The sequence below is a fragment of the Durio zibethinus genome, chromosome 25 (assembly GCF_047325235.1).
Source record: "Durio zibethinus cultivar Kanyao isolate XHJ-2024 chromosome 25, ASM4732523v1, whole genome shotgun sequence".
In the NCBI taxonomy this organism is placed as follows: domain Eukaryota; kingdom Viridiplantae; phylum Streptophyta; class Magnoliopsida; order Malvales; family Malvaceae; genus Durio; species Durio zibethinus.
Window position 1 is genome coordinate 18,471,110 of NC_143186.1, and position 16,600 is coordinate 18,487,709.

The window sequence follows — 16,600 nt, forward strand, 5'->3', positions numbered from 1 at the left end:
GAATGCTCCACTGTAACACAATACAAATGAATAATGCAAATATAAACTTTTTAATCCTGTGATTAGTTAGACTGACTCTTTTTGTTTTGTTATTAAATTTATACTAAAAATTACCTGTTAGCTTCATAATCAGCCAACATTGACTTTAAGGCTTAGACTCGATCCAATCGTAGATTATTATTTCATTAATAACTATTTTTATTTGAATTTATTTAAAATATATTACTAGAATATCTATGCATTATTACGGAAATTCAATATTAAATATATGATGACGGTATAATTTTTTTAAATATTGTATCAATTAAATTATAATGAATATATAAACCACAAAATTTAACAATTTTTTAGGTTAAAAAACACTAGCGTAAGCAAGTAAATTTGCAATTCCAGTGTTTAAAAGCTACTATAATTTCTTTCTCTTTCCTTTTCAGATTGGTGGACAATAATTCATAATTTCTCTTTTTTTTTTTTATCACTAAAAAGTTTTATCAAATAAATAATGGTAAGAAGCATCAAAATAAAATATTTGAAAAAAATAAAATAAAATTGGTTAATTGCATTGTGTGATTTTATTTGTGTCATTCTTTCATATGATATTGCATGCTTTGTATTTGTCCGTAGTAAATGTGAAATAGTAAGATAATAATTTTAAAAAAATTTTTGAAAACTTTGCTTAAATGTTAGAAGAAATTTAAATCATTAATTTTACTGAAGAATATCATATTTATTTTACCACAAATTAATTATGAGAATTTCTTGAGTGAATTATTAATTTTTTTAAATTCTATTTATATATTGAAAAATTAAAGATATTTTTTAATAATAAATAAATAAAATTTCTTTTATCATTAAGTATTTTTTAAAATAATGATGAAAGAAATAAAAAGAGATAAAATTAAAAAATTTTAAAGATGGAATTAAATTGGACATTTGCTTTTTCTAATTTATATTTACATTATTCATTTGCTTCATGTGACATTGCTTGTATTTTATTATTGTCAAAAAAATATATGAATTAATAAAATGGTGATTTTGGAGACTTTTATTGTAAAAAAATAAAAATTAATATTTTTAAATAAAAATAATTTTCAAGACCTTATTTAGATATTAAATGGATTCTCAATAATTATTTTTTAAAATTAATATTATGTCAAATTTTAATGGTTATTATGAAAATTTCAAGTCGAGAAATATTTTTTAAAATTTATTTAAATATTAAAAAAATTCAAAAAAATTTTTATAAATAAAAAATTTTCATTTTATTCTTAAAGAAAATATCTTAAAAGGATTTTCTAAAAACAAATGAAATTACGAGAAATACTTTAAATATTAAAGTTAAAATCATTTTTTATCGATATTAAAGATAACATGTGATCAATTGATATTATTTTTAAAATAGACATTATAAGATGTTAATTTTTTTCTACATATAAACTGTATTATCGAATTTATCTTTGATTTTAAAAATTAAAATTATCTTTTTTATAAATTTTAAGTCAATTTTAAAATTTTATTAAAAAATTTATTTTCTAAATAATCAATACATCAAAAAAAATTATTGATAACAAATCTGATCTTGCAATGATCAAAAACAAGTTTGATTTAATCGAATATGACAGAGACTTTCCTTCTTTCCCTCCATTCTTTTCTCTTTTCCCGCCACTCTTTTTCCTTAACCTTCTATTATTTTCGACCCCCACATCTCTTCTTTTTCTAATTTTTATCCCCACACTTCTTTTTCTAACTTTTTTTAAAAAAATCGAAGTCAGTAACATATCGGCAAACAAAAGGGCAAAAAGTTTGAAATGTGTTTGGAAGGTGAATCTGACAATGAACAATGACTTTTAAATATAATTTTTTATTTTATTTATATATATATAAAAAAAAAAAGAAGAAGAAACGAAAAGCGTAAAAGATAATGATGTGATGTAAAATTTATCTTTTGAATTTAAATCATCTTATATTATCGTTGGTGATGTCGTTTAATTGGACAATTTTTTTTTTTTTTTGCAATCTCAAACGATATCATATATCTTTTCATGTTGAGGTTCAATGGATCGGATCAAGTATGCTTTTAGATCGTTGGCTTTTAAGATCATTCTTGTATTTAGTTCATGTTGTAATATGGACAAGTTGAGTCAAGTTTAAGTTTTATATTTTATATTTTATTTTTTAAGAAAAATAAAAATCAAATAAAAAAAAAATTTAATCAATCAATTTTATTGACAATTCAAAAATGGAAAATGATTAAGATATAATTAAATATATTTGATATCAGCTTCTTTTGGAGGGTTCATAGCATGCAGGTAATGCAACACTGGGTCAAATCATACCAATGGAGAAATATTAAGTGTGATTTAATTTCTAACAAAAAAAAAAATCAATTACATGAACAGTAAAACCTGGAAGCAATTCATTCAATAAAGGGGTCGCTCTTTCATATTTTCAACAACTGTGCCGGTTCCCTTGGCTGCTGCCTCATATGGTAAAGCTCAAAGTCCTTTCTAGGGATGGCAACGGATCGAATCGGGGTAGATTTTTACTCATTTCGAATCTGATTCGATTTTAAATATATAATATCTGAACTGAACTCGTATTCGATTTAAAATTTTTTTTATTTTTAATATCTGAATTCGATCTAACAGTATATAAAATTAAATCCGATCTAATTCGAAATTAATAAAATATTATTTTAAATATAAATATAAAATTAAATATATATAATTAAATATAAAATTAAAAAAATAATTTTTATATATATATATCGGGTCTGATAAGATCGGATTTACCTAAAATCTGATTCCGACTCGAACCCGAAAATTTTTTATCATATTCGATCTTATCTGACACTCAATTTTTTTTAAAAAAAATCAATCCTACAAGATTAGGTCAAAATCCGATAAATTCGGATTTTTTTACCTTCTCTATTTCTAACTACAAATACAGTGGAGTACTACATTGGGTTGCAGAAACGATCAAGAAAGTGATTAGACGTGAAGAGGAGACTAAATGAACCCGAACTTGGATAACGTCTGAAAATTTTGAATATGAACCCGTCCGAACTTGATTTGACCAAAAAAAAAATCAATGATTCGAACCCAAAAAATCCAAACCGGAAAAGAATGTATTGAAATGGTTATTGTTGGTGCCAAGCTCCAAGTAAAGAGTCAAATTCCCGAATAACAACAGAAAAATAGAATGATTAAAGATAAATATAGAGAGTGTTCTTCATCTATATTTTGATATTCAAATAAAAAATCAACTATTAAAAGTTGGAGAGAGAGTGGAAAATGGGAATAGTAAAAGAAAAAATAAAATAAATAAATAATCTCTAAATAACTTTACTTATAAATAAAAAGTAAAGAATTTGTGAGATAAAATAATAATATAATCAAATTGATGTAACACTATAAATGTCAGATCAATTTTAAAATAAAAAAAATCTCTTTTGATCTGTTAATAATTTTTAATAAAAAAAATTTTTAATTTATCATTTGGATCCGAAAATACCCCTAATGATTACAAATTCTATAGAATCTAAAAAATTATATTACTAGCATGAACCCAAATCCAATCCAAGTTTGAAAGGTCCAAACTTAAAAAAACTAAATCCGAAATAATTCAAATTCAAAATGTACTGAATCCAACATGATCCCATACCAACTTACTAGAACTTGCCTGTTTGTTATATAAGTACTGATTACTTACCATATAATTGTTGTGATGCTGATTAAGTTGAGTACATGTATGAATTAGCCTCGGTTGTGGTGGCAAGGAAAGAAGCATGGCGTAGAATGGAAGTTAGGAAACGGATGCAAGAGTTCCAGTCTCTGACTGGAATCCCTGTCACAAGTCAGATACTATCCATAATAATAGGAAGTCCAGAGAATACGGCCAAAGCGAGCAGGTTTGTTCTTTCTCACCCTCTAGTCAATATCTCTTTCTCTATCATTGATTATGTTCATTATCACTATACAATAAAGCTTCTAACAGTGTACATAATGTCATCTATTGTTCAGGATATTGTTAGAATCTGGTATCTATGTCGTGACAATTGTCGGACCTCCCAACACTGGAAGGTTTCATATTTCTTTTCCTTTTCACTTTACATACATGCTAGCAATGGTCATTTTCTTGTCCTATTGCTTTCAATCTTTTTTCCCAGTTAATCCTTCTAATTTTACGTTTTTTTTTTTAGGTTACGAGTAACTCTTACTGCAGCACACACAACACAGGATATAAAAAGGCTTGTAACAATACTATCCGACCACGTCAAGTTTCCAGTTACCAGAAGCTATAGCTCCAATTTACCTGCCAAGCTTTAGAAAATGTGCGATTATTTTGGATCATAAACATGGATATTCATCATGTTTGCTATCAACAAAATAATGGTGTCATGATATTTCCTGTATCATTTTTAATTTGGATGGCAATGGCTTGACCTAATTGCTTGTGTTTGAGTTTCTCATGTGCTGTATTATCAACAAAACAATGGTGTGAATGTTTCCTGTATAATGGAAACAAAATAATAGTTTTAAAATTTCAAGGTTTTAAAACAATATGCACTTATTCCCCTCTTACTTCTCTATCTCTTATATGAGGGACATCAAATTCAAAGTTTACTTGTATAATGCAAAAAATTTCATATTAATAACCTTAAACATTTTGACATAACAAAGTGAGAGCTATGCAAATGTCATAAAAGATGAATTAGGAGTGGTGTCTAATAGATCTGAGATTCAAATCTTAACACCTACATTTTCTTCTTTTATCTCAGGTTGCAGTCAAAATGTCATAAAAGACAAAGGCAGTAGGACAATTTTAGAATTTAACACTCGAATAATCACTGTCATGTAAGAGAAAAATTCATTACATAAACCAGGTTCAAGCATGATAAAACAAGTAAAGACTGGAAAAATGACTATACCAGTTCTAAACAATGAAGTTCTGATTCCACTTCATTAACTATCGGAGACAAAATGGAAAAGCACTATTAAGTTTCATCTGTTAGTTGTTTTCTTAGTTCTTCATTTTTGGCCTTCCTTCTGACTCTAGTCCAAACTTCTGAATTGAACCTGATTGAAGTTAACATTTTTAAGAGTTCCTGGCTTGCTTTCTTTACCAATATTTTTAAAGTGATTCTTCAAATCTTTTCTTCTGTTCAACTCTGGAGGAAGCTTAGAAACTATTCTCTTGTTTGAGGTGGCAGTTGGCTTCAGAAAGTGGGCTTTTCTTCTTGTAGGGTGTCCATCAGTAGCTGAAACAGTGAACTCTTCCCTCTCTTCAAAAATGGTGTCTGATTGCTTCTCCATTGTTGCTGTTAGAAATTTCTAAAATCTTTCTCAAAGGGATAAAAAGTTGGTGCCCACGTTGTAAAAATCACATTTTCTTACTGGCATACTTCCATTGTTGTTAACCTGTTGGCTGTAGCCTTTATTAAATTACTGATTTGTTTGGTTCACAGCAGAGAAGGGAGATTCAAAAGGCAACATGAAGCCTTCATAGTTCAGAACTTTGATTTTACCTACTTTATATTTAATAGGATGGCTTCTTTATTGGTAGGGATAAAACCCCACAAAATGGCAAAAGATTAAACAAAGATAGGATAGGAAAGGAATGGGCTAAGAGAGCACAAAATAAAGAGAGATTATTATACTCCTGAGCCTCCTTTGAAACAACTTGAGAGCGTCAACATGGGCTGAAAGCCTAAAACTTGATGCTTCTATGAGTTTTACCAATCTGCATATGGTTTGGTAACATTACACTCAAATGATGGTATACACATTGCTTGAGAACAAATTGTTCAGTTTCAAATTGCTCCTATAGAAACAACTTTGTACAATAGGGGTTTTAATCTTCATGTTAAACTTGCATACTAACTATTTGTTTCTACAAAAATCCAGATCAAAGAAATTGGACAATAAAATTTTGCATGTGCTGCCTTTAAGTATGCAAATCTGATCGTAAAACATGTAAAAGCAATGATGTGGAATAAAAAAATCTAACCCAATGTGCAACCACTCTAAATTAATTCTAAATGTAGTCATTTTTATTCTGTGTTACTTTCTAGGCATTGAATGCTTAATTAACCACTTTGATTAAAAACATCTGAACAAGAAAACAGTCAATATGATTAGATCTTGACATCTCACATGAAAGTTGCCTTTCAAGTGGTTTATCAGCATCAAATTCTAAATCTACTGGCATAATGCAATAAAATATTTCATATTAATAACCTTACACATTTTTGACATAAAAAGAGAAACAGCTATGCAAATGTCATACAGAACAAAGGCAGTAGGATCTTCTAAAATCTTGCACTTGAATGATCACTGGCATGTAAGAGAAAAACTTATAATATTAAACAGGTTCAAGCATAATAACAAGTAAACACTGCAAACTGACTATATTAGTTCTAAATGATGAAATTCTGATTCCACTTCAGTAACTAGAGAAAAAAATCAAATGAGAAGAGCTTAGCACCTAGACAAAAATCAGTGAACTATAAGTTTCTTCTATTACTGGTTTTCCTAGTTCTTCATTTGGGGTATCCCTGCCAGTTTCTCCAATCTCCTTAGCCTGCCTTCTAATTCTAGTCCAAACTTCTCAATTGAACCTGTAGTAGTAGTATCTTTGAAGGTAACATTTTTAGAGTTCCTGGGAAACCCTTCAGCCATTCTTGCCTTCCTTTCTTTACCAATACCTTTAAGTGATCCTAAAAATATTTTCTTCTGTTCAACTCTCGCCTCATGCTCGGATCCGTCCAATGGACCATTTGTGTGATCAAAAGCCTTCGTCCCTTCTTTAATAATTCTCTTAATTTTTTGGTCAGAATCACCAGCATTGACTTGTCTTCCAGCATTGCCATCAAAAGGCAGAGTGGTTGCTTTGCTGCTTCCGGTAATTGTGAGGGAGAACTTTCTCTTTCTCGGATTTCCATTGAGAACTCTTGAAGTTGGGGAATCAGAGGTTCGGAATTGGTAGCAGGGTGAAGATTTATACAGGCCAGCTCCTTTTTTTGGGGTGCCAGAAACATGCTTCATGCGTTCTGAAAGAGAGATATGATCTGTATCACTGTGCTCTTCATATGCCTGTCCCTTCACCTTAGAGGACAACTCAGGCGCAGCTGAGGCATGCTCTCTTCGCTATTGTTATCAGCATAAACTTGAGCAAATGTATTATTACTTTTCAGACTACACATTGCTGCTGGATCTTTGGAATCAACTTTGGTCCTTTCCAACTGAAATGGTGGCGATATGATCTTCTGGCTTGAAATTGTTGCCGGATGCAGTGAGTACATTGGATGGTCAAGCTCAACATTACAATCCTGAATCGTATGAGATCTAGTTTTGGCTGCATAATCATTTGCAAATGAGGAACAACATCCTTCAGTTTCAGCTTTCATTGAAACCTTTGTTTCTAATTTCTTAGGTTTCTTCACACCAAACTCATTTGAAGGATGGCAACTTTCCACATTTCTTTTAGCCGGAACTGATGTTGGGCTTATATTCTGATTTCTTTTGATATCCCCCAAAGCCGCTTTCCGAGCAGAGTTAGATCTAGCCCACCAATTGAAATACCTGACTGATACACACGGCTGAAAAGACCTTGGTAGAAGAGCAAACCTAACATTTTCCCATGAGATGCTAGAAACAGGAAAGGCAGCAGGAAGATCTTGATCGTATCCAAATTGCATTGCCACCCTGTGTGGGAAATACTCTTCTTTGCAATCTATTCCAACTAACACAGAAGTATGCAAGCATCTAGCAAAAGACTTTAGATCCTCATCTGGGTCATTATAGTGAAAAGCTAAAAATTTAGTCTCTTGATAATAGGATGGATGTCCCCAATTTTTCAAATCAGCAACATATGGACGGTTCCTAAAATTATCCGATAATCTAACAACTGATCTAACCAGTGGCAGGCTGATTTTGGCATTCAGTCTATGAAATCGAGCAGCTCTAGGTTCTCCAAGCTTGAGGGCATTGGGAATACTTGGACCAAGAGAAGGAAACCGCTCAAAAGCCCATAATTGTAAAAGTTTTAATGGACCTGAAGCAGTAATTTCCTCGGGAGAAGACATTGCTTGATTTTGCAACAATGTCAGGCTTTTGTAAAGGCTTGCCAGAACTGCTGGGGCAAGTGCAATTCTTGTCTTCGAAGACAAATGAATAGCAACTGGTAAAACTTGCTTGGCAACAATTTTCTCAGGCAGAGAAGGGAAAACATACCTTGACAGCCAGAGTGACAAGAATGCTACATGTTCAAATTCACTTTGCTCTTCCATAAAATGCTTTATCCAACAACTATGACTAGCCTTTTTTGACTTGTCTCTTGACAGGATCAAACGTTTCTTGTTCATCTCTTCCTCAATCTTCACCAACTTCCCTTCTAGAGGTCTCCTCACTGACTCTCCAAGTGTTGAAAACCCTCCAAGAACCATCACATCTTCAAGGGTGACAGTTGCTTCTCCCCATGGAAAAACAAATGTATTAGTTTCAGGACACCAGAACTCAACCAACCCGAGTAGCAAATCTTTGTTACACCTGATTTCATATCTAGAACTCATAATAGCATCACATATGCCTGTCAGCTTCCACAAGGCACCATATTTTCCAGCCATCCTATCAACCCATTCTTCCCAACGTTTTTGAGGAATATGCCAGCCTTTTATATCAACATTTTCAGGCAACTGTTTAAGGTTTTCAGAGAAGAGTTCAAACAGCAAAGGAGTGTCGGGAACAGTTACAGCTTGTGCCACTGTTTGGACACATGGTTTCAGGAACCTGGCAGTTCCAAAAATGATTTTCCCATCTTTGGGGGATACCAATTTTTCATCTCTACATATTTGAAAAATGGAATGAAGGTGTTCATTTGCCATTTTCTGAAACACAAGACAAAAAAGAGAGGAGTGAGAAAATGCTGAAAGGAAATGAACAGTCTATAGGTTAAAATATTGCTATAAACCAAAAACAAACCCTCTTTCATCCGTGAAATTAGGCCATTACTAGCCAAAAACACAAATTTTGGATGTTGCTTTGCGTGTGAATAAGATTGCAACTGAAAGGACAGAAAATTTTGCTCTTTTCCCTGTTAAACAAAGGACAAGAACATTAACCTTCATACACCATATAATTAGAGTAATAAAGTGGCCATTAATGTACATTTAACCTTCAAACTAAACAATTTCTAATCAAAATTCATGCTTCAATTTGGCAAACTTTAAGTAAAGGGTCACACTAAATTCATGATTTCGAAATTCATGCTTCAATTTAGCCACTTGTCTTCAACATTTTTGTCCCAGATATTGTACATTATCACATGGAATATTGTGTGATTGGGTAAATTTAAATGACCAACATATTGAAAAGCACTAGAATTCTCCCAGAAAAAAATGGTTTTCCTATGGTCCCTTTGCCTTTAGTCACCATTTTCTTTCAACATTCTCAATCTTCTCTTCATTTTCCTGATAAATTGGTTTTCATACTTGGATTAGTGGCATGATTACCAACACCTGCCTCAAATTTTGTGGATTAGTACTAGTGGGGAGCTAAGGATATAGCCATGCAGGTTAATGCACCAGGATACATGTACCGAGAAGAGAAAATGGGAAGGAGGATGAGATCATGTGAGAAAGAAGGTTATAATAATCTTTTTTTTTTTTTGTCCTTTCTCTTAAATAAAAAATACTTACATAAATCAATTTATTTATTTATTTTTATTTTTTATAATAAAAAAATTAAAGTGGATAACGAGTAGTATCGCAAAGGATTTTTGTTGTCTCGAACCTGACCCGATATGAAATTAATAAAATATTATTTTTTAAACATAAATATTTAAATATATAATTATATAATATATATAAATAAAAAATTTAAATAATTAATTAAAAAAATTAATTTTTATATAAATATCAGATCGAGTAAAATCAAATTTACTTAAAACTCAAACCCAACTCGATCTCAATTTTTTTTTTTAATAATACACTATCCGATCTAATCAAAAATTTAATTTTTTTTAAAAAAGTTAATTATAAAAAATCAGATCGAATCGAATCGAAATTCATCAAGAACAGACCGAGTTGATGACCTAAAAGAAAAACTATCACTTTCAACATTTTTGTCATTTACCCAAAATTATTTTCAATATTGGAAGTAATGCTTATGACTTTATGACTTTCAAGTCACTTGTCACAAAATTTGTATGGGTTAATCAAACATATTAAGCTTTTAACAGCTATAATAAGTATAATAAAATCAGCGTGTTGATGATAATTGATCTTTAGTTTTAGAAAATCTGATCAATGCATTGAAATAATGATGCAAAGGACTCAATAAAATATTATAAACCAAACTGTATCGTATTGCATCCCACATGGACTGATTCAGAACCTACCTAAATTCACTCTTTAGAAAAAACCATGATTCATGGTGCTTGCCAATATGCAACCCAACTGGATCAGATTGTATTTTTTTATCATTGTTTTTCTTTTTTAGTATTAGGAAATTATGTCCTTTTTTCTTAGGTTAGGTTCTGATTGGTTCACTTTGAAAAGGCAGCCTTAAGTACGGTATTTCTCTTCGTGGTTAAGTTACTTCATAGTTTAAACCCTTCAGAAAACTCCCCCTTGCGAAACTAAAGATAACTTTTTGCCCAAACAATCTTGCTTTCTTGGTTATGGAGGAGTCCTCAAACGCCATTGTTGAAGAAAGATTTGAGCTTATGGCTTCACCAGCTGGTAAGAACCTTAAAGTAAGAATGGCCCATTTCATCACACCTTCCATAGGCTTAGGTTGCATTGATGAAACACCGGTTGCTAACCTCACAAGACGTTGTCTTTCCTCTTTGCCAACCACTTTTGAGCCCAAAAAATGGCCTTTAGAAGTCAAATTCTGTGGCTGGAGATGTCCACAAAGGAATTGGAAAACTTGGGTAGTCGAGATGGCTTCTTTGCATGAATCTACATGGAAGAAAGCAGGTATTTTCGAAGCTATCATGAATTCTACGTATCAGATAAATAGAAACAATGATTTGGTGTTTGGGGTTGCTGAAAAATGGTGCCATGAAACCAAAAGTTTTCTTTTTCCTTGGGGTGAAGCAACGATTACATTGGAAGATGTCATGCTCTTGGGGGGTTATTCTGTTTTGGGGTCTCCTGTTTTCACCCCTGTTGAAACAGAAAAAATGGAGGAGACAAGGGAGAAACTTAACAATGCAAGGAAAGAAATCAACAGGAGTGCATCTAAAAAGGTTTCCCATAACCTATGGATGAGGAAATTCATCAACAGTGATAGCGAAGTCGAGCATGAGGCTTTTCTTGCATTGTGGTTATCAAGGTTTGTTTTATCGTCTTCTTTTGATGTTGTTGCTGAAAGTGTTTTCCCTATTGCTATACACTTTGCTAGGGGGACTAGAATTGCGCTTGCACCTGCTGTTCTTGCTAAAATTTATAGAGATTTGAGTTGTTTAAAACAAAATATTGTTGCTTCAACACTGTTAGAGTCCAATTGTGATGATGAAAATGTTGCACTAGCAATTTCCCTTTGGTCACCACTTCTATTAGTCCAGGTTTGGATCTGGGAGAGATTTTTGGACTTACGGCCAAAGCCTAATTTGATTGAAAATGGTAAGCCAAGGTTGGCTTTGTGGGATGGCCTAAATAGCAAAGTGCAAGATGTGAGGTCAGTTCTAGACTCATCCAAGGAAAGGTTTGAGTGGCGTCCTTATGTTCGGAAAGTAACAAACTGTGATGGTGCTAAGTTTTATGGAGACAAGGCGAAATGGATATTAATTGATTCAAGTTTTGATGATGAATTGCTGTCATTTGCTCGATGCTTGAGGGCTTCGGAGCTAGTCGGACTTGACTGTATAGAGCAGTACCTTCCACAGCGAGTAGCATTGCAATTTGGAATGGATCAAGATATTCCTGGTTGTGTTTCCCGTTCAAATGATAGTCCTGAGATTGCATGGTCTGATTACATTAAGTCTCCTGGTGGTGGGAAGTTATACATTCCACCCACGCATTTTGAGGGAGATGTTACTACTCAGTACTTGAAATGGTGGACGCAATCAGTGTTGAGCCTGCAAGAGCAAAGAAGTTTCACAAACTTCAGCATAACACCAAATAGAGCAGAGGGAATGAATGGAAGTAATGTGTTTACCAGTTGTAAGATGATTCTGAAGAGCTTGAAACGACCAAAGCAAGATGATACTTGCATTGGTTTTAAGAGAATGCCAAAGAAATTTAAAGGGATGAGAAAAGGTAAGGGCTTTTCTGGATCTAACATAAACCCAAAGAAATCGAAAAGAGCAAAGGAAGGTACTTCTGCTTCAACTCGACCTGATTTCCATCTCAAGAGTTTGAAGAGATCTTGCCAGTTTTTAAAACAAAAGGAGAAAGGTAACAATGCCACTTCTGTTCTTGGTTCTCCACTGAAAAGATTGGAAAGGTTATCACAAAATCCAAAATGGAAGAAGGAAGTTCATAATGCAGGTTTTGTAGCTCGAAGCTCAGAAAGAAAGAGGAAAGGCAACACTACACCAGTACCTCATGTATTTCCTCCAAGGAGTTCAAAAGGTCTAGCACTTGGTTCAGAAGTAAACAGTGAAGATAAGAATGAGACTACTTCAGCTACCTCTCATACTAAGCCTTTAAAAGAACTAGCGCTTAGTTTTGTAATTCGGAAGGAACTTAATAATTCTGCAGTTCCTCCTGGTTTTCCTCCTGAAGGCAATATGTTGCAAGCCAATGGTTCTGTTAATGAAGATAAGGTGACTGCCCCAGTTCTTCCCGGTTTTACCCCCAAATGCAATGTGGTAGAAGCCAAAAGTTCTTTTAATGAAGAAAAAGTGACTCTTTCATTTCCTTCTGGTTTTCCTCCTAAAGCAAACATGCTGAAAGCCAAAGGTTTTGTTCATGACAATAAGGTGACTGCTCCAGTTCCTCGTGACTTTACCCCCAAATGCAATGTGGTAGAAACCGAAAGTTTGATTAATGAAGACAAAATGACTCCCTTGATTCATCCTGATTTTCCTTTCAAATGTGTTGATGAAGAAGTGACTCCATTAGTTCCTCCTGGTTTTCCTCCCAAATGCAATATGGTGGAAGGCGAGGGTTCTGTTCATGAAGATGAAGTCACTCCCCTACTTACTCCTGGTTTTCCTCCCAAACGCAGTATAGTTGAAGCCAAGGGTTCTGTTGATGAAGCCGAAGTGACTCCCCTAGTCCCTCCTGGTTTTCCTCCCAAATGCAATATGGTGGAAGCCAATGTTTCTGTTGACGAAGACGAAGTGACTACCCTAGTTGTTCCTGGTATTTCTCCTAATATACTTGAAGTCAGGGATGTAGTCGAAGATAAAGTGACCGAGAAAATTGCAAGATCTGCTAGCAGTCGTGACAATATGGCAAATAAAGTGGGTAGATATGATGAGAAGTCAGCCAGTCATTGTCGAAGTCTTTCTTTGGGTTCTCATGATGAAGATCAACTGACAGTAGCAGAAATGTTGAAATCTAATGACAAGCTTGACAATGTTGACTACAGAGATGCTGGAGAGAACTCATCAGGTCAATATCAAAGTTTTTCCTCTTCAATCGCAGATAATGAACTTCCAAGATGTGAGCTGATAACAACACTTGAAGCAGAAATGGTTATGCCAGCTGAAGCTGTAAATGGAGGTTCAAAGAGAGCTACCATTCAAGATGCAATTGAAAGTAATGATGGGAGGCCTGCTGATAAAACGATGGGAAACGATGGTAGTTCAGATGATAAAGCTGCAAGTATCCATGACATTGAGGGTTATGGTAATAGCTGTCTAAATGAGATATCAAAGCTACATCTCGAAGCACGAATTAGCAGGCTGGAAAGACTGGTTGCTGAGATAAAAGCAGCAAGGAAAGTTAAAGTCATTAATAATGGCATATGTTAATTCAGTTTAGTCATTTTTTGGCAATTTCTGATCATCAGTTAGAAGTGAGCTTGCTGGAGGAAGTAGACGCTGTGATAGAGAACCAGCTAGTTATGGAAGACCATGCTTTGAAGCTAACTGATTTGTTTAGTTAGCATTCATCTCTGCCAAAAGCTAACTGTAATTACTTTAAGCTTCTCTACAGTAAAACCTATGCAATTGTCTTCTTCCTAGCCACAGCGAATGAATGGTAGCTCCATAGGCAGATGTATAGTTTGAAAATTTTCATGATTTTGATGCTGTTCTATTTTGGTGATTCGCGTTTGTTATAAATTCGGAAATGATCGCCTACCATGCTTTGTTCATGCACTTGATGGATCACTGGTGATCTAACAAGGTTTATAATTATCTCCAACTTGATAATGGAGCTTTAAATGATATTCATGTGCATCCACCAGGCTGCATAAAATTGATCATTTCAAAGAGATCTTTTTCTTTTTTTTTTTTTCATAGCATTGTAAATCTATTCCCTCAAAGGCTAAAATGCATAACTACCATACATTTTCTTGCTAAGGATTGAATGGCTTTCATGGGAGCTTTTTCAGCTTCAGTTGAGTTTCGACTCCAGATTTTACCCCCTTGAAACTGTATTTATACTGACATAACAGGAACTAACCAAATAAGAAAGGCCGTTTCTGAAAATCGTTTTGCATTTCCAATCTTTCACAAATAGCATTCCACCAAACAATTTACTAAGAAATTTACAGCTTCAAGGGTTTTGGAGCCTAAACATCAGAGACGATGGAAGAAAATATAATAGGAACCAATATTCTTATTTCAGTCTATACATTTTCTCCAGCTTCTGGATCCTCAAAGCACTTTCTACATTTCTAACATCATACATCCCCTTCTCAGGCAGCAGCCCTGAGTTTGTGAGATGCTTTCTTAATCTTTTGCCAATTTCAATTTCCCTGTTACCAACCTTACTCTTCAATTATTCAACAATCAGTACACTTGTTCAAGCAAATTGACAAGTCTCTGTTTCCCAAATGGCCATGTCTGTCCATTTCTACAGCCTGCTAGCAAAACAAATAGAATAAAGAAAATCGAAAATTAACCTCATTAGACCTTAGCATACATCAGTCAACAGCCTGCGATAACACAATAATGCCAATCCTAAATGTTGAAAAGGTAATCTGAAAAGCTAAGACCCTAATAAAATACCCTGCTATGGCAAAATCAGCAGGCCTGAAACCATAACACAATATCAAAGATAAATTACATGACACTAATTATGTTAACAAAAAGTATTCGAGGAAGGTCAACAACAACTCAAGAAGAAAAATTACGCATCCCTCAAGATGGATTTATCATCAACTAATTGTTGATCGATCAGGCACTACTTTTAACATCCATTTCGTCATCATTCGGATGCAAAATTGTAGGGCAACTATTAAAACACATGGCTGAAGTATTTAATCTAAATGATTTTCCAGGTTCACAAACACAAGAATCACTTAGAAAAAGAAAGCTCATAACCAAGCATTTCAAGGAGAAAAAGAAACTCAAGGAACAAGCAAGCAAACAAATGAATAGAAATTGAATACCCAAACCTTTGTTTTTGCCTAGTAAAATTAGGAGCATGCATCCCTCAGATTCATTACTTATCAATTAATATCGGTCCACTGCTTTAAATTTTTTAAAATGATTCTTCACAAGGATGCAAGTCAAGTCAAATTCCAATCAAAAATTGAAAAAGAAATCTTCTTTCAAGAAGCATTTATCACTGAATATAATTAGATTATCTAACTAATTAGTAAAAGTAAGAAAGAAGACAAAAATAATCTAAAAATATCACAATAAAAAATGAGATGAAATTAAAAGAAAAAAACCATCCCTCAAAATTATCTATTCTTCAATGCAAATCAGGCCTATCAACTTTTAAAATCAAATAAAAATTCATCATTGGGATGTAAAACGGATCACCATAAAAAAATCACTTCTTTTATTGAAAAAAAAACCATTTTAAATAAAAAAGAAACTTTTTTAATCAACAAATGAGTTTAAAAAAAAAAAAAATAGAGGGAGATTATTCATGAAAAAACAATGAAAACCCACAAAGGGAAAGCAAAGGGGCTGCTTTTAAGTTTTAACATTAAAAATGTGCAACATCATTGAGATGCAAAGATAAATATTTTAACTTCCAATTTACCCCAAAAAAAAGCAGAGAATTGCAAAAGAAAAAAAAATAGAAACCCATCCCTCGGAATTGGATATTCGTCGATGGAAATTGATCTGTCCTCTACTTTTATTTTATTTTTGGGATTGCTTCTTCATAGGTATATATTTAAAAACAAAAAAAACCCAAAAAAAATGGGATGAAAAATCGTCTTTGAAAAGAAAAGGCCTTGATTCCATGATCGACGAATTCCGAATAAAAAACGAAAAAAATAAGCGAAGAATAAAAAAAACACAGAATTTGGTGTCTATTGATGGATATTGTATACACTTTGATTGGTGATTATGGGATGAGAGTTTTCGACTTAGCTGCTTTATAGAATGAGATTATAAATGGAAATTGCCTGATTGGTCCTTCAATTATAATGAAATTACAATATGCCACGAAACTTTTTTATAAGATTTTTTCGATGTAGCAAGCTGGGCCCGTTTGGAAGGAATCCATGATTAACCA

The 16,600-nt window shown here is 33.1% G+C and overlaps 1 protein-coding gene, 1 long non-coding RNA gene and 3 other non-coding genes across 5 annotated transcripts; 1 reads left to right on the forward strand and 4 right to left on the reverse strand.

Annotated features, from left to right (window-relative positions):
• The first annotated feature begins 10,520 nt into the window (after nucleotides 1-10,520).
• LOC149511740 (uncharacterized) lies at nucleotides 10,521-14,249 on the forward strand. The gene has a single exon (XM_089754685.1). It carries the CDS (start codon nucleotides 10,681-10,683, stop codon nucleotides 13,927-13,929), a length of 3,249 nt encoding a protein of 1,082 aa, XP_089610811.1. The 5' UTR covers nucleotides 10,521-10,680; the 3' UTR covers nucleotides 13,930-14,249.
• A 128-nt stretch (nucleotides 14,250-14,377) lies between these two features.
• On the reverse strand, nucleotides 14,378-16,449 carry LOC149511741 (uncharacterized). Its single transcript, XR_016333771.1, has 2 exons — nucleotides 15,522-16,449; nucleotides 14,378-14,984 (listed from the first exon to the last, which is right to left on the reverse strand). It is a non-coding gene; the product is annotated as an uncharacterized LOC149511741 (long non-coding RNA).
• LOC149511742 (small nucleolar RNA R21) lies at nucleotides 15,554-15,631 on the reverse strand. Its single transcript, XR_016333896.1, has one exon. It is a non-coding gene; the product is annotated as a small nucleolar RNA R21 (small nucleolar RNA).
• On the reverse strand, nucleotides 15,801-15,881 carry LOC149511743 (small nucleolar RNA R21). Its single transcript, XR_016333895.1, has one exon. It is a non-coding gene; the product is annotated as a small nucleolar RNA R21 (small nucleolar RNA).
• Nucleotides 16,166-16,252, reverse strand: LOC149511744 (small nucleolar RNA R21). Its single transcript, XR_016333900.1, has one exon. It is a non-coding gene; the product is annotated as a small nucleolar RNA R21 (small nucleolar RNA).
• Nucleotides 16,450-16,600: the final 151 nt, after the last annotated feature.

What these genes read in the sequence shown, in the direction of transcription:
- LOC149511740 (XM_089754685.1), top strand. Translation starts at nt 10,681, where the DNA reads ATGGAGGAGTCCTCAAACGCCATTGTTGAAGAAAGATTTGAGCTTATG.